The 24,450-nt window shown below is 39.2% G+C and overlaps 1 protein-coding gene across 4 annotated transcripts in view; it reads right to left on the bottom strand.

Moving 5' to 3' along the window:
- Positions 1 to 446: 446 nt before the first annotated feature.
- COL6A5 (collagen type VI alpha 5 chain) overlaps positions 447 to 24,450 on the bottom strand; it is a 152,456-nt gene continuing 128,452 nt past the window's right edge. Inside the window, exons 38-41 of one of the 4 annotated variants that reach the window (XM_043875110.1) lie at positions 18,734 to 19,423; positions 17,316 to 17,412; positions 16,328 to 16,569; positions 447 to 1,257 (exon numbers count right to left, since the gene is read on the bottom strand). In XM_043875110.1, the coding sequence (XP_043731045.1) occupies positions 1,238 to 1,257; positions 16,328 to 16,569; positions 17,316 to 17,412; positions 18,734 to 19,423 (1,049 nt within the window). In that variant the 3' untranslated portion in view covers positions 447 to 1,237. The remainder of the gene's footprint in view (positions 1,258 to 16,327; positions 16,570 to 17,315; positions 17,413 to 18,733; positions 19,424 to 24,450) is intronic. The other 3 variants (XM_043875111.1, XM_043875112.1, XM_043875113.1) reach the window with 3 other exon arrangements.

The raw sequence follows: 24,450 nt of genomic DNA, 5'->3' as shown, positions 1-24,450 counted from the left end.
CTCATAGGTATACACGTGTCCCCCTCATCCTGAACTTCCCTCCCACCTCCTTCCCCACCCCTTCCCTCCAGGCCTCATATTCTTGATAACCCATGTCACTTTTAGATTTAGGGATCTGATGTACTCTTAGGGGAAAATAAAACTTTATTAAATGAGTAGAGTTTGCTATAGAACTAAAGACTACTGTAAAAATTTTCAACAACCTAGAATTAGTTGATTGGATTATTTAAAAATTATTTGAACACAAGAGTATTGTTAAGGAGAATTATAGATAAAAAGTATAAAAATGAAAAAAAAAAGTATAAAAATGCCTTTAGTATTACCCCCTTAACATAGTCACTTTAAAAATATGCAAAATATACTCACTGACTTGGTAATTATCCTGTACTGGTGGTCTAATGGGTCTGCGTTGGACTACAGTGAAGTAAAAATGAACAGAACAAGTGTCCACGTCAAACTTGCCTTTATTTTAGAACTTGTCTCTTGCTAACATTGTAATTCCCAAGAACAGTTCTGTCACATAGAGTGTGCGTGATTTTCCATGTTTTGTTTTGTTTGCAGCAAAAATCAAGTACACACAGAGTAAAGCATGCTAAAAGATAAAACAGAGGATCACAGCACAAAATAGCAGTTTATAAAATTAGCCTCATCTCACTTTTTTCTTTCTTACAAATTCCATTGTTTTGTAAATGTCCTGGAAAGGGCAAACATTGTCTATGATGATAGCAGCTGGACAGATGGGGTTTTACAGGTCAGTCAGTGTTAAATGCAGCTCTAGGGACATACCAGAAATGAAGACATGGGCATGGATTTTTATTTCTCAAAAATAGAAAACATTCTTAGGAAATTCTAATCCTAAATCCTTTTTACTCCTGTCCAATTTGAGATATAGATGTGATAAAAAATTATGACAAAAATATCCTGTAGGCAGGTGCATCATTACAACAGATGCATCACACAGGGTTGTCAAAGAAAGGATTAAGTTAACTCTTCAAGGTCAGTTGTCCCAAGATTCTCAGGAGAAATGAAATCATTCCTAGTGTCTTGAGTCTGTTCATTGATGTCTTCACTCAGAGAAGTCTTTCCCTCAGATTTGGAATAGAACAAATTTAGTATGTTATCAGTCATGAAAATTCCTGCCACTTATGACTCCACTTCTAATAGATGATTTATACTTCCCAGTTAGAACCATATGGAATTTCTCATGCCTGTGGAGCTAAGTTCTTTTCTGCTATGATCATCTTGTGTCCTCACCATCTGCAAAACAAAAATATATGTTGCTCTTAATGTCATTGAATTTATTTAAAATATTCCCTTTAGAGCCTATTCCTTTTATGCCACATAAGAAAAAAAAGAGACATAGTTTTGCCATTTTCTTTTTTTTTCTTTTAGTTTTGCCATTTTCAATAGTCATAATAAAAGAGTGGTGTGATCACAGATATAAAAGAACAATGTGTACATGGAAGTATAGATATACTTCTTCCTGGGAAAATATCGGTACACTGATGATCTGAAATTTGATGCTTAGCATATTTACTGACTGGTAAAAGAAAAGTGCAGAGATAGACGGATTCTGCCCAGAATCCCTCTAATCTTTTTTTAGCATTAAGTTCTAATTTTTTGGCATTAATTTCTCCTCCTACCCCTCTTCCCCACTCTTCCCTGATCACCTCCGTGTGAGCTTTGGCTCCAGCATCAGCACATACTAGTCTTTGGAGAGCTTGTGTTCAGCTACCAGAGTGGCTTTAACCTCATACAGCCAGAGTACTTGGGAGTTCAAGGCAACCCTTGACCAATCAACAGTCTATGAAGGAGTAAGAAAGCCTCTAGTCAAGACAACTCTGAAGCACAATTCACAGGAATAGCTTGGAAACCCGTAAGACATTGATGAAAGAAATGAAGATGATACAAATAGGTTGAAAGATTTATTGTGCTTATAGATCGGAGGAATTAATATTGTTAAAATGATTATATTACATAAGGCAATCTACAGATTCAATTCAATCTATATCAAAATATCAGTGGCACTTTTCATAGAACTAGAACAAATTAACTCTAAAATTTGTATGGAAACCCAAAAGACCCTGCATAAATAGCCAAATCAGTCTTGAGAAAAATAAAACAAAGCCATAGGTATTATGCTCCCTGATTCCAAACCAGACTATGAAAAATACAGTCATCAGAATAGTACGGTACTAGTGGAAAATAGACATATAGATCAATGGAACAGAATTGAGAGCCCAGTGATAAACCGGTGCTTATATGGTCGGTTGAACTACAATGAAGGCGTCAAGTACACACAATGGAGAAAAGGCAGCCTCTTCAATACATTATGTTGGGAAAACTGTACAGCTACATAAAAAGAATCAAACTGGACTGCTTTCTCACACCATAAAAATAAACTCAAATGGATTAAAAACTTAACTCTAAGATCTAAAATCATGCAACTCCTAGAAGAAAACACAGGCAGCATGCTTTCATGAAGGGCTGACTCTTTAGCAAGAGAAACAAAAGCAAAAATAAACAAATGAAAGTTTGTAAAACTAAAAAAACTTTTGCAGTTAAGGAAAGTATCAATAAAACAAAAAGGCACCCTACTGAATGGGAGAAGATATTTGCAAAGAGTATGTCCAATAAGGGATTAATATGCAAAATTATACAAAGAATATTTATATGTATACACACATATATAAATGTGTATTGTGTATATATAAATATATAATGAAATATATATATAATGCATATGTCTATATAATGAAATACTACTCAGCCATAAAAATGAAATCTTGCCATTTGTGACAACATGGATAGATCTAGAGAGTTCTATGCTAAGTAAAATGAGTCAGACAGAGAAAGATGAATACCACATGATCTCACTTATATGTGGAATCTAAAATTCAAAATAAGCAAACAAAACAAAATAAAAATAGACTCATAGATACAGAGAACAAATGGGTGGAAGCTAGAAAGGATTCAGGGGATTAAGAGGTACAAACTTCCAGTTACATAATAAATAAGCACATTGGTACGTACTTTCTTTGATAAAATAATATTTCTTATGATTTACATCGTTTTTCTGTTTCACATAGTTTTTCCTCAGAATTTTGAAGCTGCAACTTAGCTCATTCACTTTTAAGGACATATCCCCCACGTAGTCTAATTGGCAGAACCAGGCTTTACTGTAAAACCAACCCACTAGTCCTTACTGTAAAACAATTTCCACCTTAAAAAGAGTCTGATTTCTTCTTCCATTTGAAATAAGCACATTGCTAAGGACCTCTGTTATGACATCCTGAGATTTCATTCTGAAAAACTTGAATGAGTAAGGCTCTTGCTATGATTTTTTTGGTTTGGTGAAACCATGCTTGCTCCCCTTCGACATTTCTCTTGTAATGCTCTCTGCTTTGTTCTCAGAATTTTCACTCCGGAAAGCTGTATCCTTTGACAAGGGAAATGGAACAGGCCGGATTACTAAATGAGATTTACCATAACTCCGATCATGCTCATTCTGTCACCTATCTGGATTCAGAATATCCAAACATGAGTTCCAATACCCGAGCTCTAGCAACACATGTCCTCCGTAACAGAAACACGTGCAGGATGGGAAAGATCTGAATTCTTACCTGATGTAAAGAAGGCCTACAGATCCAGCATTTAAAGGGCACTTTGTTTGACAACACGTCCCCCAGCCTGTGCTTCCCCCAGAAGACTTTACACCTGGGCAAACTGTCATCCAAAGGCTTAGAATGACTGAGAAATATGACATTCTTTGTGTGGGTGACATGGGAGCACTTGTAAAAGGGGATACAGGAAAGGAGGTCTCCATGATTCTTCATACGTAACCAGTCTCAGGGAGATAGAGTCCTTTAGTACTATTTCTTAGAAATCCATGCATTTGAAAGTCCTTGTATGTCCCCCAGTGTCCCGAAGTATAAAAAGCAGTAGCCTTGCCCAAGTGCCTCCTTAATATAAAAAAGAAATTTGAGGACCAGGGCAATCAGGTGACTTTTCATGGTCTCAAACCTAGTTACCGACAGACACAAAACGAGCATCTGGATCTCCTTATTCTCAGTTTAGCCTTCTTTCTACTATGACTGCCATCATCATCATCTTACATAATACCTAACGTTTATTAAACTTTTACTCTTTGCAAACTGCTGTTTGAAGCACTGTACGTTCATTTACTGCACACATTAACCTATGATGTAGGCTACTTTTACCCCAGGTAGAGAACAGAAGCTCAGAGAGGCAAAACGATGTGCCCAGGATCAAATGACCAGTAATGGCAGAAATAAGATTCAAATTCATGTCTGACCTCTGGATTCATTCTTTCAACTACTGTTTCCCAAAGTGGTTTCTATAAAACATAAGCCCATTGAAAAATAAATGGAAAAAAAATAAAAAACATGAGCCCACTGAGATGCTCCCTGATAGAAAATTCTGTGGTCAAAGGGGTGTGACTATTAGCCCTTCTCTCAGAATTGCAAAGAAAATGAGCTCATTAAAGTCAATGAGAAATTATGTAAAATAAAAAACCAGAAACCTACTTATTAGTATTTTACAGAAACATGATTTCTCCCAAATACTTGTAATATCTAGTGACAGGACCCCCATTAAGAAGACTAATTTAGGCTCAAGGACTATACATTAGGTCAGTGGTTGGCAAACTTTAGCCTGCATCAAAGTCTTCTAGAAGGCCCTGACCCAAGCTTCTGACTTAGTAGGTCTTCGGTAGAATCCAAGAATCTGCATTTCTGATGAATTCCTAGGTGATGCTGACATTCTTGGTCCAGGGACCACACTTTGAGAGACACTGCACTTAATGATGGAAAAATAAAGGCTAAGAAAGAGTCCCTGGGTTGGCATAATGGAAAAATGAATAGTTACACTTTTCAAAACGTACATCAAAACCTTGCAAATGTACATTATGATGAGCAAATAGAAAGCATGTACATTAAGTAGGTGGATAAAGTGAAAACATCAGAAAAAATGGGCAGGTAAAAAGAAAAACCCCCTCTCTTTGGGAAAACACAAGTGAGCAAAGCAGTGTAAATGCTGACTGCTCTTCACAATGGATTTTTATTTTTAATTGTCCAACATATTACCAGGCAGGTAATTTACAGGACAAGCCTAGTTGATTATGTACCAGGCACAGTAAGTAGTCTGAGCTTCAAAGGTATCATTTCCAACCTTTCAGCAACCCAGAGGTAGGTTTAATGATCCCCTTTTCAAGCTTGAAGGTGTACTTTTGTTTTAGAAACATAATTACAGAATGTTAATCACTGTGACAAAGCAATAGGTGCTGTGGATGTTCTTTGGGAAGACGCTTCAGATGTCTGCATCTTCTATTTCCTTATCTATAAAAAGATATAGTACAACTCAGAGATTTCTAAAGCTTTTCTGATTTTCAAATTCTAATTTCTCACAAGCCTAAGAAGAAAGCCAAAGTGAGATTTTCTGAAGAGACTCAGACGGACTTCAAGGAGCGGGGCTGACCAAGTCACCAAATCAATCAGTCAGCTAGACTTCTCTGAGAGAAATGATTAAAGACATCATCCACTTCTATAGTGATAGTGATAGTCGCTCAGTCCTGTCTGACTCTTTGCGACCCCATGGACTGTAGCTCTAGGCAAGAATACTGGAGTGGGTGCCATGCCCTTCTCCAGGGGATCTTCCCCACCCAGGGATCAAACCACCATTTCCTGCAGCTGCTGCATTGCAAGGCGGATTCTTTACCAGTGAACCACTGGGACAGCCCAAGTGTGGGAAAGAACCCTCTAAATCTGTGTTTCCCAAATGCGTCTATGCATTATAATCGGCTTGATATTTGCTGACTGTTCAATTGCCAAGCCCACACTCACATCAATTGAATCACATTCTCTGGTATTTCAAGGTATGGCTGAAAATGCCAAGGTTAGTAGAATCAGGATTGCAATCAAGCAAGCATTATCGGTAACTTTCTCATTTATTGTCATTTTGCATAATTTCTCCCCTTCAGAAGTTTTCTCCATTTTTCTATTTTATTATACATCACACACGCAGAAGTGGAGGGCTTCCCTGGTGCCTCAGATGATAAAGACTCTGCCTGTAATTCCTGTGCTTACATTGTTAATTATATTCCCTACTGTCGTGTTTAATCGCTCAGTCATGTCCGACTCTTTATGACCCCATGGACTGTAGTCCACCGGGCTAGTCTGTCCATGGGATTTTCCAGGCAAGAATACTGGAGTGGGTTAGCATTCCCTTCTCCAGGGGGTCTTCCCAACCCAGGGATTGAACCTGGGTCTCTGACACCGGAAGGTGAGTTCTTTACTCCTGAGCCACTGGGGAAGCCCATATTCCCTGCTACGTCTCCCCAGATTCATATGTTGAAGGCCTAACCCCCACGTAACCGTATTGGATGCAGGGCCTTGAAGAAGGTGAAAGTGAAAGTGAAGTTGCTCAGTCGTGTCCGACTCTTTGCGACCCCATGGACTGTAGCCTACCAGGCTCCTCTGTCCATCGGATTTTCCAGGCAAGAGTACTGGAGTGGGTTGCCACTTGAAGGAGGTAATTCATGTTAAATGAAGTCATCAGGCTGTGGGCCTAATGTGATAGACGTGGTGCAATTACAAGAGGAAGAGACGCTAGGACTGTCCACTGTGTCAGCTCCCGGGGAGATGGTGGCCGTCTGCACACCAGGAAAGAGCTCTCACGGGAAGCAGATTGGCTGGTCCCCTCGTCTCGGACTTCCCAGCCTCCAGAGCTGGGAGAAAATAGATTACGGCTGTTCAAACCATCCAGTCTATGGCACACGGCATGGCAGCCTGAGTTGACGAAGACGTCCGCTCTTACACCCATCCTCTCTGTCCTGATTTACCAGATTCCTCCTTCCAAGGTTGCAAGAGCATGCCGAAACAGGAGGTGCCCGGTCAGGGTCAAGCCCACGTAACCTCTCTGAGCTTCAGTTTCTCCATCTGCATAGAAAGGTTATTAATCCCTGTCTCCTACTTTTGGAGGGGATCCACATGAGATCATGTTACTGAGACTGCCTTATAAATGGAGAGCTCTGTGCAGGGGTGAGCTGCGTCGGTACCTGACACTTCCCCTTCCTCAACCAGCCTCCCTTCCCGCCCCTCCTTGATTCCTCACTCCTGTCCCTTCTTCTGTCTCACCTGACCGGTTTGTCCTCCCCTCCATCCACTCCCCAGTCACTTGAGCTCACTCAGGTTTTTTCCTATTACAGTTGTCCTTTTAGAATAAATATGCTGGCAACAAATTCTCTTAGTTTTCCTTTATCTGGAAACGTCTTTAATTTGTCTTCACTCTGGGCAGCTATCTTTGTTGAGTACAAAGTTCCGTGTTCACAGTCCCTTCCTTCAAGCACTTTAAAGAAAAAATGGTAAAAAAAAAAAAAAAAAAAAAAGAAAAAATGGTGTTCCACCACTACCTGGCCTCCATGGCTTCTGATGAAAAATCTACAGTCATTGCAATAATTATTCCTTTCTTTTGTGAAAGTGGAGTCACTGACTCATGTCTGACTCTTTGTGACTCCGTGGACTGTATGTAGCCCACCAGGCTCCTCCGTCCATAGGATTTTCCAGGCAAGAATACTGGAATGGGTTGCTGTTTCCTTCTCCAGGGGATCTTCCCAACCCAGGGATCAAACCCGGGTCTCCCACGTTGCAGATAGGCGCTTTACCCTCTGAGCCACCAGGGAAGCTCCTGCTTCAAGATTGTTTATTTCTCCTTTGTTTTCAGCAGTTTGATTTTGATATGTCTGAGTGGGGTTTTCTTTGAACTCTTAAAATCTGTAACATTGTCTCTTTTACCAATTTGGGAAGTTTTGGCCATTATTTTCTCAATTTTTTTCCCCCCTGAATGGATCCCTTTCTACTTTCCTTCTAGAATACCAATGAAACAAAAGTCAGACTCTTTTATATTGTTCAAGTTTCCAGACTCTGTTCATTTTTTAATATCTTCTTTGGTCCCTTTCTCTTTCTCTTCACCTTCTGGGACCCCTATAATGTGAATGTTGGAGCGTTTAATGTTGTCCCAGAGGTCTCTTAGGCTGTCTTCATCTCTTTTCACTCTTACTTTATATTCTCTTTTTCACCATGAATTTCCACCATTCTGTCTTCCAGATCACTTTTCTGTTCTTCTGCCTCAGTTATTCTGCTATCGATCCCTTCTAGTGTGTTGTTCATCTCTGTTTGTTTGTGCTTTGGTTCTTCTAGGTCTTTAGTAAACACTTCTTGCATCTTCTCCATCCTTTTTCTGAGATCCTGGGTCATCTTCACTATCATTATTCTGACTTCTTTTTCTGGGAGGTTGCGTACCTCCACTTCATTTAGTTGTTTTTCTGGGGATTTACCTTGTTCCTTCATCTGGGACATAATCCTATTTCTTTATCTTGGTAAGCTTTCTGTGATTGTGATTGTGGTATTAGTTCTGGAGGCTGCTGGGACTGGAATTCTTGTTTCTGCTGTCTGCCCTCTGGTGGATGAGGATAAGAAGCTCTGCAAGCTTCCTGATGGGAGGGGCTGGCTGTGGGGAAAACTGTGTCTTGCTCTCTGGGCAGGGTCAGTGCTCAGTAAAACTTTAATCCAATTGTCTGCTGACGGGTGGGGCTGCGCTCCCTCCCTGTTACTTATTTGGCCTGAGTCTATAGGCCAGACCAAGACCTGGAGTCTACAGGCTCTACAGTAGGGCTACTGGTGACCTTCAAGAGGACTTAGGCCAAGATGCATCTCCCAGGACTGTTGCTGCCAGTGCCCCGTGCCTGCGGCAGGCTAAACTACCAACCCACGCCCCTGCAGGAGAGCCTCAAGCACACCTATGGTGTCACTGCTCCTTTCCCTTGAGTCCTGGTGCATACATAGGTTTTTATTTTTTGTGCCCTTCAAGAGTGGAGTCTCTGTTTCTCCCAGTCCCGTGGAGGTCCTATAATCAACTCACCTTGGACTTCAAAGTCAGATTCCCTGGGGATTCCCAGTCCCTCTGTCAGATCCCCAGGCTGGGGAGACCGATGTGGGACCTAGGACCTTCACAGCAGTGCAAGAACTTCCTTGGTATTATTGTTCTCCAGTTTGTAGGTCGCCAATCCAGTGGGTATAGGATTTGATTTTATCATGATTGCGCCCCTCCTACCATCTTGCTGTGGTTTCTGCTTTGTCCTTGGATGTGGGATGTCTTTTTTTGGTGGGCCCAATGTCTTTCTGTTGATGGTTGTTCAACAACTAGTTGTGATTGTGGTGCTCTGGCAGGAGATAATGAGTGCATGTCCTTCTATTCTGGCTATGCTGTCCACCTTTGTTCGTTTTTTAAAAATCTCCTTTCTCTCTTTAGATCATGTAATGAATCTACCCTGAAATTCACTGACTCTTTCCCCTCTCCTCACTCTACTACTGAGCTCATCCAGAGAATTTTAAAATTTCAGAGATTGTAACTTTTTCTTTTAAAACTTCTTTTTGGTCCTTTTTTTGTAATCTCTGTTTATCTATCCTGTTCAGATTTCTTATGTTTATCTCATAGAGCACATAAACAATTTGAACAGAACGCCAGATATTCTCAGCAGAGAAATAGAGATTGCAAAAGAAGTCAGCCCACTCCAGTATTCTTGCCTGGAGAATCCCCATGAACAGAGACGCCTAATGGCTTACAGTCCTTAGGGTTGCCAAGAATCAGACATGACTAAAGCGACTTAGCACTCACATCTCATGGAGCACAGTTATAATAGCTGCTTTAACGCCTTTGTCTGATAATTGCAATATCTGAGTCAATTTGAAAGTTGGCATCTGTTGTCTTTTCATTTGAATACTGTTCACGGCTACTTGTTCTCTGTTTTGTTAAATAATTTTGGATTGTATACAAAAAGTTGGTTTTTTTTTAGGTTTGAAGTATCTTGGTGTTTTTAAAATACATTTATTAAATCATAGTTGATTTACAATGCTGTGTTAATTTTAGGTTACAGCACAATGATTCAGTTATACATACAAACATATATACATATATGTGTGTGTATTTTCTTTTTCAGATTCTATAATAACCTTACAGGTTATTATAAACTATTGAGTATGCTTCCCAGGTGGTGCTAGTGATAAAGAACCTGCGTATCAGTGCAGGAGACCTAAGAGACATGGGTTCGATCCCTGGGTTGGAAAGATACCCTCGAGAACAGTATGGCATCCCACTCCAGTACTCTTGCCTGGAGAAGCCCATGAACAGAGGTAGCTAGCAGGCTACGGTCTATAGAGTCACAAAGCGTCAGACACAACTGAAGGAGAAGCGCACACATGCGTGTATAAACATTAGGTATAGTTCCTGGTGCGAGATAGTAGGTCCTTGGTGATCTATTTTATATACAGTAGTGTGTGTGTGTTAACCTCAAACTCCTAACTTATTCCTCCCCCCTCTCCTTTTGATAACCTTAAGTTTGTTTTCTATGTCTATAGATCTATTTCTGTTTTATAAGTAGGTTCATTTGTATTTTTTCCCACATATAAGTGACATCACAGGGTATTTGTCTTTCTCTGTTTGAATTACTTCACTTAGTATAATACTCTCTAGGTTCATCCATGTTGATACAAATGGCATTATTTCATTCTTTTTTTACGGCTGACTGAATTTCCATTATGGGCTTCCTAGGTGGCTCTAGTGTCAATGAAGCCACCTGCCAATGCAGGAGACAGTAAGAGATACAGGTTTGATCCCTGGGTCAGGAAGATCCCCTGGAGGAGGGCATGGCAACCCACTCTAGTATTCTTGCCTAGAGAATCCCATGGACAGAGGAGCTTGGCAGGCTAGAGTCCATAAGGGTCACACAGAGTCAGACACAATTGAAGTGACTTAGCATGCATGCAATATTCCTATATTTACACTATAACTTCTTTGGATATTATATTTTATAGATTCTGAGTCTACCATAATTCTCTGAAGAATTTTAATTTTTTAAGTAGGCAAGACAATCAATATACTAGGTTTAGAATGTCAGTGTCTCACTTTCTATGGGCAGTGGTTTCAATCACAGTTTAGTGTTCAAAACCTTTGCTATCCTGTTTTGGTTCTTTCCAATCCACGTACAGCTTAGGGGAGATTCTGGGACTTACGGAGTTCCCATGATTAAAATTAGAGAACCCCTTCATCCGGCTCTCTTTTCTGAGGCTACCCCCACATGCTGACCAACAGGTCCTGTCTTCTCAGTTACCATGCTCCAAAAGATAAGACTTCTCATTAATTTCAGCTGTCTAGCCTTATATTCAGCTCTAAACTATAGTCCACCTTTAGAGCAAAACCACAAGAGAAAGGAAGAAAAAACGGGTTTTTCTTCCATAATCTTGGACACACAGAATTTCCTAGTTTTCCTGGCCAGAAATACAAGGCTTCTATCAAGTTTTAGCCACCTGCTCGTGGCCATCATGCAGACCCAGCTCTGCACATGGCCAAAAGAGAAAAGAGGATAGAAAATGGGAAACTCATTCCCCTTCACAATGTCTGCTTCTGCTTACTGCTCAGAGTTCTTAAGGAGTTACCTTTAGTGTTTTGTCCAGAGTTTTAAGCTGCAATTAGTGGGAAAGAGAGATGGTAAGGGTTCACTGCATCCTGAGACCAAAGTAGGTTGAGTCTTTCTAGACCAGATCAGATATTTCATCATGTTTATATTTAGTTTTCCTTTTCTTACATCTTATCTTCTCTCTCCTGTCTATACTTTTCTCTATCCTCACCTTGTTTTCCATAATTTTGCTCATTTTATTATATTCCATATATTATCTACAATTAAACTCATATCTAACATATATAGTATATATGAAGATAACATATGTATATGTATATAAAGTACACATGCATATATATATACAGTATTCTACTATATGTACAATGTATGCATATATATATAGTACATACTTTATTGTGAAGGGGCATGAGTTTCCTATTTTCTTTTTTCTCTATAGTATATAAACTATATATAGTATATATTAATACATAGAATGTATGTATGCATTATATATGGTAAAATAATCTATATATAAAACATATGTATTTACTATTTACTATATATATACACACAATTTGTATATATATATATATTACTATAGCTCTATACAGTCAGGAAAAAAAAGACCGGGAGCTGGCTGTGGCTTAGATCATGAACTCCTTATTGCAAAATTCAGACTTAAATTGAAGAAAGTAGGGAAAACCACTAGACCATTCAAGTATGACTTAAATCTCTTACGATTATACAGTGCAAGTAAAAAATAGATTCAAGGGATTAGATCTGATAGATAGAGTGCATGAAGAACTAAAATAGACAGAGGTTTGTGACATTATACAGGAGTCAGTGATCAAGACCATCCCCAAGAAAAACAAATGCAAAAAGGCAAAATGGTTGTCTGAGGAGGCCTTACCAAAAGCTATGAAAAGAAAAGAAGTGAAAGGCATAGGAGAAAAGGAAAGATATACCAACTTGAATGCAGATTTCCAAAGAATAGCAAGGAGAGATAAGAAAGCCTTCCTTAGTGATCAATGAAAAGAAATAGAGAAAAACAATAGAATGGGAAAGACTAGAGATCTCTTCAAGAAAATTAGAGCTACCAATGGAACATTTCATGAAAAACGGGCACAATAAAGTATAGAAATGGTATCGACCTAAAAGAAGCAGAAGATATTAAAAAGACATGGCAAGAATACACAGAAGAACTGTACAAAAAAAGATCTTCATGACCCAGATAACCACAATGGTGCAATCACTCACCTAGAGCCAGACACCCTGAAATGTGAAGTCAAGTGGGCCTTAAGAAGCATCACTATGAACAAAACTAGTGGAGGTAATGAAATTCCAGTTGAGCTATTTCAAATCCTAAAAGATGATGCTGTGAAAGTGCTTCACTCAATATGCCAGCAAATTTGGAAAACTCACCAGTGGCCACAGGACTGGAAAAGTTCAGTTTTCATTCCAGTCCCAAAGAAAGGCAATGCCAAAGAATGCTCAAACTACCGCACAATTGCACTCATTTCACATGCTAGTAAAGTAATGCTCAAAACTCTCCAAATCAGGTTTCAACAGCACGTGAAATGAATTTTCAGATGTTCAAGCTGAATTTAGAAAAGGCATAGGAAGCAGAGATCAAATTGCCAACATTTGTTGGATCATCGAAAAAACAAGAGAGTTCCAGAAAAACATCTACTTCTGCTTTATTGACTAACTGTGTGGATCACAACAAAATGTAGACAATTCTTAAATAGATGGGAATACCAGACCACCTTACTTGCCTCATGAGAAATCTGTATGCAGGTCAGGGAGCAACAGTTAGAACCAGACATGGAACAATGACCTGGTCCCAAACTGGGAAAGGAGTACATCATGGCTGTACACTGTCACCATGCTTATGTAACTTATATGCAGAGTACATCATGTGAAATGCTGGACTGGATGAAGCACAGGCTAGAATCAAGATTGCCAGGAGTAATATCAATAACCTCAGATATGCAGATGACACCACCCTTATAGCAGAAAGTGAAGAAGAACAAAAGAGCCTCTTGATGAAAGTGAAAGAGGAGAGTGAAAAAGCTGGCTTAAAGTTCAGCATTCAGAAAACTAAGATCATGGCATCCTGTTCCATCACTTCATGGCAAATAGATGGGGAAACAGTGGAAACAGTGACAGACTTTATTTTGGAGGGCTCAAAACTCACTGCAGATGGTGACTGCAGCCATGGAATTAAAAGATGCTTGCACTTTGGAAGAAAAGCTATGACCAAACTAGACAGCATATTAAAAAGCAGAGACATTACTTTGCCAACAAAGGTCCGTCTAATCAAAGCTATGGTTTTCCCAGTGGTCATGTATGGATGTTAGAGTTGGACCTTAAAGAAGACTGAGCACCAAAAAATTGATGCTTTTGAACTGTGATGTTGAAGAAGACTCCTGAGAGTCCCTTGGACTGCAAGGAGATCCAACCAGTCCATCCTAAAGGAAATCAGTCCTGAATATTCATTGGAAGGACTGATGCTGAAGCTGAAACTCCAATAATTTGGCCAGCTGATGTGAAGAACTGACTCATTGGAAAATACCGTGATGCTGGGAAAGATTGAAGGTGGGAGGAGAAGGGGACAACAGAGGATGAGATGGTTGTATGGCATCACCGTCTCCATGGACATGAGTTTGAACAAGCTCCAGGAGTTGGTGATGGACAGGGAAGCCTGGTGTTCTGTAGTCCATGGGGTCGCAAAGAGTTGGACATGACTGAGCAAATGAACTGAGCTGAACATTATATAATGCATGCGTACATTGTATATATATTGTGGCTCAGCTAGTAAAGAATCTGCTGGCAATACAGGAGACCTGGGTTTGATCCCTGGGTTGGGAAGATACCCTGGAGAAGGGAAAGGCTATGCACTCCAGTATTCTGGCCTGGAGAATTCTATGGACTGTATAATCCATGGAGTCGCAAAGTTGGACACAACTGAGAAACTTTCACATAGTTCACCTATATACATATATACAATGTAAATGTTATGCTTTATATATACTATACATACATTAGATATGGTAAAAGTGTAGATATAGTATGTGTGAGCATGCTCAGCCATGTCTGACTCTTTGTGACCCCATGGACTGTAGCTTTTCAGGCTCCTCTGTCCATGGAATTTTTCAGGCAAGATTACTGGAGTAGATTGCCATTTCCTACTCCAGGGGATCTTCCCAACCCAGGAATTGAACCCGCAACTCTTGAGCCTCCTGAATTGGCAGGCAGATTCTTTACCGCTAGCGCCACCTGGGAAGCCTCATAGTATAGTATATACTACATGTACTGTAGTGCTAAGTCATCTCAGTCATGTCTGACTCTTTGTGACCCCATGGACTGTAGCCTGCTAGGCTTCTCTGTCCATGTGATTTTCCAGGCAAAGATACCAGGGTGGGTTGCCATTTTCTTCTCCAAGGGATCTTCCCTGTCCAGGGATTGAATCCTCATCTCTGATGTCTTCTGCATTGGCAGGCAGGTTCTTTACAACTAGCACCACCTGGGAATCCCATATATACTATATATAATGTATATATACATTGTACATATAATACTATATATGTAAAATGCAAGTATACTTCATATACATTTACATATATGTAGATTATATATAGTATATGCATTCATTATATAGTATATGCTATATAACATGATATACATTGTACATATGTATATATATATATGAAATATACACACTTGTATACATATGTATATAGTGTTTGGGGCTTTCCAGTGGCTCAGGTCGTAAAGAATCTGCCCGCAATGTGGGAGACCTGGTTTGATCCCTGGATTGGAAAGATCCCCTGGAGGAGGGCTTGCAACCCACTCCAGTGTTCTTGCCTGGAGAATCCCCATGGACAGAGGAGCCTGGTGGGCTTCAGTCCATAGGGTCGCAAAGATTCAGACACAACTGAATGACTAAGCATAGCACAGCACATATAGTATATTACATACGTAATGTACACATACACAGTGCTTTATTATATAACTGTACAAATGTTTATCAAATCACTGTTGGGCATCTCTGTTACCACTTTGAGGCCGTTACAAATAATTCTGCTATGAACATTCTAGTACCTGACCTTTGGTAAATATATATTTTTCTGTTGGGTATAGACATTGCAGTAAAATTGGTGGCTCATAGGATATGCCTATTTTCACCTTTAGTAGATATTCAGGAATACTTATTTTAAAATAATTTCCCCATGATTTGGTACACAGCAGAGATTGTGAACAGTTGCTCTAAAACCAGCTACGGCTGCCTCTTCTCCCTCTCTATTTTCTCTTTGCTGTAGGCTCATAGCCACGTCCCCATGCACCCTAAGAAGCACATAGAGATCTCAGAACCATAGCAACCTTGTCCTGTCTGGTCTCTGCTGCACTGGGGCTCAGCCAGAAGCCTTCTTTGAAGCCAGGAAAGCGCTGGTCACCAAGGGATAAAGCAGACCCCCAGCCTTCACATTCTGGAGGCCTGTCGTTCAGTCCCTCTCCTCTCCCATCTCCCCAAGAATGCAGAGCTTCTCCTGCTCCCCCAGGACCTGTGGTCTTCCCTCCCGTCCCTCTCATGTTTCCATGCCTTGACTCACCCGAGGCATTTTTGTCTAGTTCTGGTTTTGTCAACACCCATGGCCCGCTTTTTTTGCCCTTCTGGAGTTTTATCTCCTTTGTCCCCTTGTTTTGGGGACCCCATGTAGCCTAGATGATAAACCCCTCTGTTATGCCATCTCTGCTCATCCCGATGCGCTCTAATTGCTCATCGTCTACCAGGGAAAATCTAGACAAACAAGGGTATTTCAGACTTGTCAACTCTTCAGCACTCAAGATTACCTTTTTCATCTTCTCTGTCATTTGCTGGAGATGTAATTTCTTCTGAATGTGCCTCTTTCTTGTCTTTCATCATCAGTTCCCCAGATGAAAAGAGTATGTATAACCTCTGGGTCAAATCAGTGGTAATACCAGAAGTGTTACTATGACTACTCCCTAATTCAAAGAAATGCTGCTGCTGGGAACTGGGTTCACCCGAAAGCTCACTGCTCTCCATCTCAATTTCATATACCTCAGGAAGAAGGCTAAGGTAACAGAGAAAAGTGATGAAACATAGGTTAACCAAGTCCCTTTCAGGATTCAGTGTAGTTACAGGCAGCTAATGTAACAGGAATCAATTTTATGCATGTTATTGGAATAGTCCAAATGTAGTTTGTGTAAGAAATTTGACTGAAGGGGCAACTTTTTAATATTCCAAAGGGAAATTAAACATTTGTGCCCATGGCTTAGGACGCCAAACCATATTATTTTCACTACTGAATTTTTACTGAATACTTAGGATTGGACTTTGCAAAATCAAACTTAAAAAAGAATTCTTTCCACTGACTCCATATGGGTACTGTTTCAAAACGGTATGTTTTTGTTGCTGCTTTATGAGTTTTTCATCTTTTTTCTTATTCTCTAAAACTATTATATCTAACCTTTGATATACAAATTTTCTGTTTTGACAGTACCCAGTATTTGAATGATATATATAGTTACTAATAAGGTGTTAATAACCCTTTTCTTCCATAAAAACTACAGAAATAGAAATATGGTTCTTTCTAATATGCATCACATTCTATATGCTAATAACACCAGATCTGTGATGTTGTCACAAATCAGGAACATTTAAAACACACACACATGCACACACACATGTGCACACACACACACATACCCCACAACCAAACTTGCATCCTGAAAACTAAAGTGCCATTTATTTCAAATTATTTTCTTAAGGACTTTTTCTAGTGGTAATATTACCCAAACTGTGAATTTGTCAACTCACAATACAGTGTTTTCTATGCCATTATTCTCTGGACTGAGAGAGGTGATGTTAACACATTTGGGTTTCATGTCTGCAGGGGGGTATTTGTTGATGGCACCTAGAGAGAGAGTGGACAGTTAGTCTAAATTTTACCCTTCCATATTCTATCACCCAAAGTCAGTTCATTTTTTCCTGTAGTTGGGGGTGTTTCCAAGAGCAAATGAATTTTATAAGAGACTCAGCAAAGTATGCACCTTCTGACTTTGCAATACCTCATTGGCAAAGTCAGCGAGATGTAGCAGTGATTCAGTCAAAAATTCTCATGCTCTCTGTGTTACAGGCTTGTGGTACGATTCAAGGATAACTCTTAACCCCGTCTATCATCTGTTTCTCTCCTTCTGAAAGGAGGACTTTCTGGAAGACAGCATTTACTATTGAAATTATCTGCCTTACTTATCTTGAGGTTAGAAGAAGGCATCTTTTTTTTTTCAAATGACAAGCTTGCCACTAAATATAAATATAAATCTACAAGAGTGCCAAGATTTCTGAGGGTTCTGTGAGCCATGGGCTTTATGAATGCCAGAAAAATCTGTGTCCCTGTGATTTCCCACTGAACTTGTAGGAGCTACATACAAACATTCAGTGTGGTCTCTCCTGCACTCCTAATTCCCGGCACCGGCCAGGACTGGCTTGATGCTACAGCCCTTAGCTTTCCTACTATAACCATGCCTGGAATTATGGCGTGTGGACAGAGACTGGGAGGCCTCTCTCAAATGCCTACTATGCAAAGATACCCTCAAACTCCTTGCCTGGCTGTGCCCGAGCCAGCTGTCTGAGACAGAGGCTCTACAAGAGATTCATGCCCATGGCTCTTAATAATTCAAACCAGAACCAAAGTTGGCTTACAGTGACAAGGTAAAACAGAATTCCTTGGAGTAGGTGGAGGGTGATGGGAGTGGAGTATTACTTATTAGAGTGATGTCACCATAATACTTTCATTAAGGCTTTAATAATTAAAGTACAGATTAATGGACAAGAGCACAACTTTAGGGTCAGAATGCATAGGACTGAGTCTAGAATTTGCTAACTATTAACTGTGAGCATTTGAGCAACTGATTTAATGTCTCTGAACCTCAGTTTTCTCACTTGTAAAGTGGTGATATTACTACTCTCCTTTGAGGGCCATCCTGAGGATTAAATGATCCACTCCTTAAAAAAACTTGACACATAATGAGCCCTCACAGGTTAGGGTTTAAAAGATACTTATTAGTTTCTCAAGGTCACTAGGACCTGGGGTTTTCTCTGTGGTTTTCTCACTGCCTCCTGCTCACACCTAAGACTCCACCACTATTGATGAAAATGAGAATCATGTTACTGGTGGATTGTACACAGAGATAGCTATTGCAAAAGCAACAGAAAAGAAAACTTTAATGACTTACGTCTGATTGAATGAACAAATGGCTTGACAAATTTGATGATATAGTTCAAATCTGGCTTGTGGGTTCGGCCAAGCTGGACTAAGTGATGATCCAGTGGGTGGCTGGCTAATTCTTCTAATTCCTTGTCATTGTGTCGAGGACCAAAAGAAAACACAAATATGGAGTAGCCCTGACACTTGGCTCTCAGAGATACATTTCTTAAGACTTCCCTGTCTAAAGGGTTGGTCTCACCAGCAGATATAACAAAGATAACTTTGTTTTTCCTCAGCTTGGGAGCTACTGCAAAGACATTGTCAAGTGTCCACTGAAGGGCATGACCTGTAAAAACATCTCCATTGAGCTGCTGAAGGGAGTCTTGGAGATGATGTTTCATTTGGTATATACTGTTATAAGTGACCAAATCAAATTCTAGGTAGACAGGGCATTCTTCTGTGTTGGGCATATAGCCTGGAGGAGAGTAGGTCACGACTGCTACTCTGTCTCCCAAGGTGGAGGTCAGTGGATCTGGGGCCAGATGAAAATAATCAAGCACGGAGCTTATAAAAGCTTTCACTTCCTTAAACTCATCACTTCCTATTCTTTTGGAAGCATCTACGAGAAAAGTCACATCCATGTAATATTCTTGAAGAGAGGCATCTCTACTTTCATAAGTAAGACCTGGTTCTTCTTTTCTGCCAAGGTTTTCATGTCCTGCAACAGAATAACTCAAGTCACTGTTTTTAGTAGGAGGATAAACTTGGAATTCCTAGCCCAGGATGGCCGTACTTAGTATGGGGTGTTAATCACACATCATCCCCATACCCATGGCAGATGGTACTAGTCAATATCAGTACTTGTTCTCAGATACATTCTCTAAGTTCATCTCTACACAACATGTGGAGAGCCACTATCACTCAACAGATATTGTAACATGTGAAGAAACTTACCCCATCTCTGATCTTTGTCAAAGGATTGACTGATCCTCCTGCTATTCTCACATCAGCAAGGTAAGAAACATACAGCTAGTTTTACTACTTCAGTTGTAACTAAAACTACTTTTTAGTTGCAAAATTTGGAGTACATATTGCATGAGATTTCATTATATATAATGACCCCGAGAGAAAAATAAACATGTCAAAATCACATTTATTGATGACATCTTTATATACATGTTTAAAATATGTACCATAGTATGACGCAATGAGAGCAAGTATAAATGCTGACTTCAGAATCGAAATTCTGTGTAAGACACGACATACTCTAAGACCTTGGTGGTCAAAGTGCCAATCCACAGTTTACTGGCCTGTGACAAGATAAGAAGTTTGCACCATGATGTAAGTAGGTCCACTACATCACTAAGCACACATATTATTTCATTGATTTCATTATTATTATCGTAGCAAGACTTTCTCAATGAAGGAAATAGTGCCTCAATTTACACTTTACAGCCAACTTCTTATCTTGTTGGAGGCCAGCACTTCAAGTAGCTCTGAAGGGTCATGAAATCATGTCCAAAATCGTGGGGACAATGACTGGTTGGTAAGGCCACAACAGGAAATGCCAGCTCAGAAATACAGGAAGGACATGATCAATGTTCTTTTTTTCTTTTTTTTTTCTATGAAAGAGAAGTGTTTGTGAACCTAATCAGGCAAGATGTAGATCCCTAACTGGCAAAAATGTATTACTGTCCAACTGTGCTTGGCCCATTATTAAGGCTTTGCGTCTATTATTTAGCTTGATCCTCAATACAACCTCACAAATGAGTTGATTAACCTTTATGAATGCCACAGAAGTTTAATATTGAAATAGAATGCAGAGAAACAATATCACGAGTGATGTTATTAACAGGGCAAATATTATCAGATGACTTTCACATGCTCAATGATTTCTGCTTTTCTGGGGCCAACTCCACATTACCTATTTTATCTATTATAGGATTTTTTCTGATAGATAAAATTTGTATGTGTTTAAAATGTACAATGTTCATCAAAAAGTCTACACAAAATAAATGATGGACAGGGTGTGAAGAAAAAAGAACGCTCCTAATTGTTGGTGGGAATGTAAATTGGTATAGCCATTATGGAGAACAGTATGGAAATTCCTTAAAAAACTAAAAATAGAGTTACCATTTGATCCAGTAACCCTACTCTGGAACATATATCTGAAATAAACTATAATTTGAAAGGATACATGCACCCTACTATTCATAGCAACAGGATTTACAATAGCCAAGACGTGGAAGCAACCTAAGTGTCCGTTGACAGGTGAATGGATAAAGAAGATGTGGTACATATTCACAGTAGTATATTACTTAGCCATAAAAAAGAATGAAATAGTGCCCTTTGCAGCTACATGGATGGGTCTATACTACTTCATTTAGAGGTTATCACACTAAATGAAGTGAACCCAACATAGATAGATAAACATCCTATGATACTTATATGTGGAATCTGAAAAATGATACATACGAATTTATCTGCAAACAGAAATAGATCACAGATACAGAAAAGGAAAATGGTTACCAAAGGGACAATGTGGGAGGATAAATTAAGAGTTTGGGATTCACATATACACACTACTATGTATAATATAGATAAGCAACAATGGCCTATTGTATAGCATATGTAACTATACTCAATAGTTTGTAATAATCTCTCTGGAAAAGAATTTTTAAAAGAATATATACATATATATACACACATGGATATATGTATTATAACTGAATCACTTTGCTGTACATCTGAAACCAACACAACATTGTGAATCAACTATATTTCAATAAAATGTTTAAAAATTGAATGGAAAAATAATAATAAAGTACACAATGTTTTGATATAAGTATACATGTATAACGATTGCCACAATTAATCTAATATTGTTGGATTTGATTTGCCAAAGTTTTGTTTAGAATTTTTGCCTCCATGTTTACAAGGAACGTTGGTCTGTAGTTTCCTTTTCATGTAATGTCTTTGTGTGGTTTTAGCTTCAAAGAATGAGTTCAGAAGCATTCCTTCCTCTTTAATATTCTGTAAGAGTTTGTGCAGAATTGATACTATTTCTTCCTTAAATGTTTTGTTGAATTCATCAGTGAGGTCATCTTGACCTCGAGTTTTCCTTATGGAAAGTTTTGAACTACAAATTCAATTTTGTTACTCAAGGTTTAGGAATAAATATTTAGGTTACTTTTCCCTGAGTGAGCTTTGGTAATTAGTGCACTGCAAGTAATTTGCCTATTTCACCTAAAATGTCTAATTGATAGGCAAAAACTACAGTCCTTGGGGTCACAAAAGCGTCGGACATGATTGAGTGGCTGAGCACACACAGGAGCGTGCGTGCTAAGTCGCTTCAGTTGGGTTCAACTCTTTGCGACCCTATGGACTGTAGCTGGCCAGGCTCCTCTGTCCATGGGGTTCACCAGGCAAGAATTCTGGAGTGGGTAGCCGTGCCCTCCTCCAGGGAGTCTTCTTGACCCGGGGATGGAACCCGTGTCTCCTATCTGCATGGGCTGGCAGGTTCTTTACCAGCAGCGCCATTTGGGAAATCCGAGTACACACACACATAAGCAAAAACTGCTGACGTGTTCCCTGACTATCCTTTTAATATCTGTAGAATATGTCTCTTCTCTCATTCCTGATGTTGGTAATTTGCAGTTTCATTTTCACTGGTGAGTTTGACTATAGGTTTACCTATTTAATTGCTCTTATAGAAAAAAAACACTTTGATTTTATTTCTTTTTTCTTTCTTTGTTTTTTTTTTTTTAATAAATAGTGAGCTTTTATTATCCTCAGCGCCAGAGGGAAGTCTAGCCTGAGCTCTCCCGGCGTAAGTAGCTCCACCCTGGAGGTGGAGCCTTCAGCAGCACCTGGAGGAGCTGCTCGCTCAGAGACTCCCTTCAGCTGGCAGCCCTGCCCGAGGGTTTCTGAGGAGTTGGGGCCCACAGAGGTCAGCAGGAGGAGCACAAGGGGGAAGCTCTCCAGCCTGGGGTCAGGCGAGTCCAGAGCGAGAACCTGGCAACACACAACTCGCATCCTCCCTGTAAGGCAGGTGAGAACCCGCCCCCGGGACATCACACGTCCTCCCTCTGGGCGTCTCTCTCTCCTGTTCCTCTCTGACTCCACCTTCCTCCACGGGTCCTCATCTTTGGCCACAGTGTTTGGTTTTTGAGAAGAGAATGTTGAACAAGCCAGGCACTCGTCATTCTGAGTCCGAACTCTCATTTGACTTGGAAGAGTTGTGCTTTTATTTTTCCTTCTTTTTCCTATGCTTCTCTTCTTATTTTCTCTTTTCTATTTCATTGACTTCTGTTTGAATTTTATTACTCCTTATTTCTCCTTACCTTAGGTTATACTTGTTCCTCTTTTTCTGGTTTCTCAAAATGAAAATTGAGGTCACTGATTTGAAATCTTTCTTCTTTACCAGTGTAGGCATTTAATGCTATGCAAGATCTCCAAAGTACTGCCTTTAGTGGAATCTCACAAATTCTGGTATATGGTGATTTCTATTTTCATTACTTTCAAAATACTTGCTAATTTCCCCTTTGATTTCTTCTTTGACCATGGGTTATTTAGAAGGGCTTTACTTGGTTTCCAAATACTTCGGGATTTTTTAAAGATTCTCCTGTTACTGATTTCAATTTAATTCTGCTTTGGCCAGAGAATATACTTGGAATGACTTGAATCCTTTAAAGTTTTGAGAATTTTTTTTGATACACAATGGGGTCTATCTTGGTAAATGTTTCATACGTACTTGAAAACAATGTGTGTTTCTGGAATTTTTTACAATTAAGTTGTATTGGAATATAGTTGCTTTATAATGTTGTGCTAGCTTCTGCTGCATAGCAAAGTGAATCAGCTATATGTATACATATATATCTCCTCTTTTTCAGATTTCCTTTCCATTTAGGTCACCACAGAGCAGTGAGTAAAGCAACTATACTTCAACAAAAATTACTTTTTAAAAAATTCCAGAAAATTTTTATCCTGAAAAAAGAAAAGGATTGGCATTTGCTATTATTGTGTGCAGTGTTCTATTAATATAAATTAGGTCAAATTAATTGGTAGTGTTCTTCAAGCCTATGATATTCCTGCTGATTTTCCATCTATGTTTTGGCCATTTATGAGAGAGGGTATTGAAACCCACCGAGGGTCTTCTCATTTTTTTAAATCATTTTTGTCTTTGAGCTTTATTTTGAATAATTTATATTGCTACATATTTAAGGTCACTAGTTTTCTCTTCTATCAAATCTAATTTCCTATTAATCCCATCCAGTGTATTGTTCATCCTAGACACTGTAGCTTTCATCTTTACAAATGTATTTAAATTTTTTTTTTACATTTTCTATGTTTCTACTTAACTTTTTAACATATAGAATTTAGCTATAATAACTTTTAATATATTTGCTAATTTTTAACATCTTTGTTAGTTCTGATTTGGTTTTGAGTGATTGTGCTTTTGATCATATGTTCTTTCTGCTTTTTATGCCAGACATTATGAAATTTGCTTTTTTGGATATGGGATTCTTTTACATTCCTATAAATGTTCATATACTTTGTTTGGGGAAGCAGTTAAGCTACTTGGAAACAGTTTGATCCTTTTGGGCATTGGTATTATGATTTGTTAAGTATGTCCAGAGTGGTACTTAATTTAAGGCTAATTATTCCCCACTACTGAAATAAGACCTTTCTGAATTTTCTCCCTAGTGCTTTATAAATTATGAGTTTTTCCTCCCTCTCTAAAGG

The sequence above is a fragment of the Cervus elaphus genome, chromosome 19, assembly GCF_910594005.1.
Source record: "Cervus elaphus chromosome 19, mCerEla1.1, whole genome shotgun sequence".
Lineage (NCBI taxonomy): Eukaryota > Metazoa > Chordata > Mammalia > Artiodactyla > Cervidae > Cervus > Cervus elaphus.
Note: the sequence above shows the minus strand (reverse complement) of the source record. Positions and strands in the feature narration are given on the sequence as shown.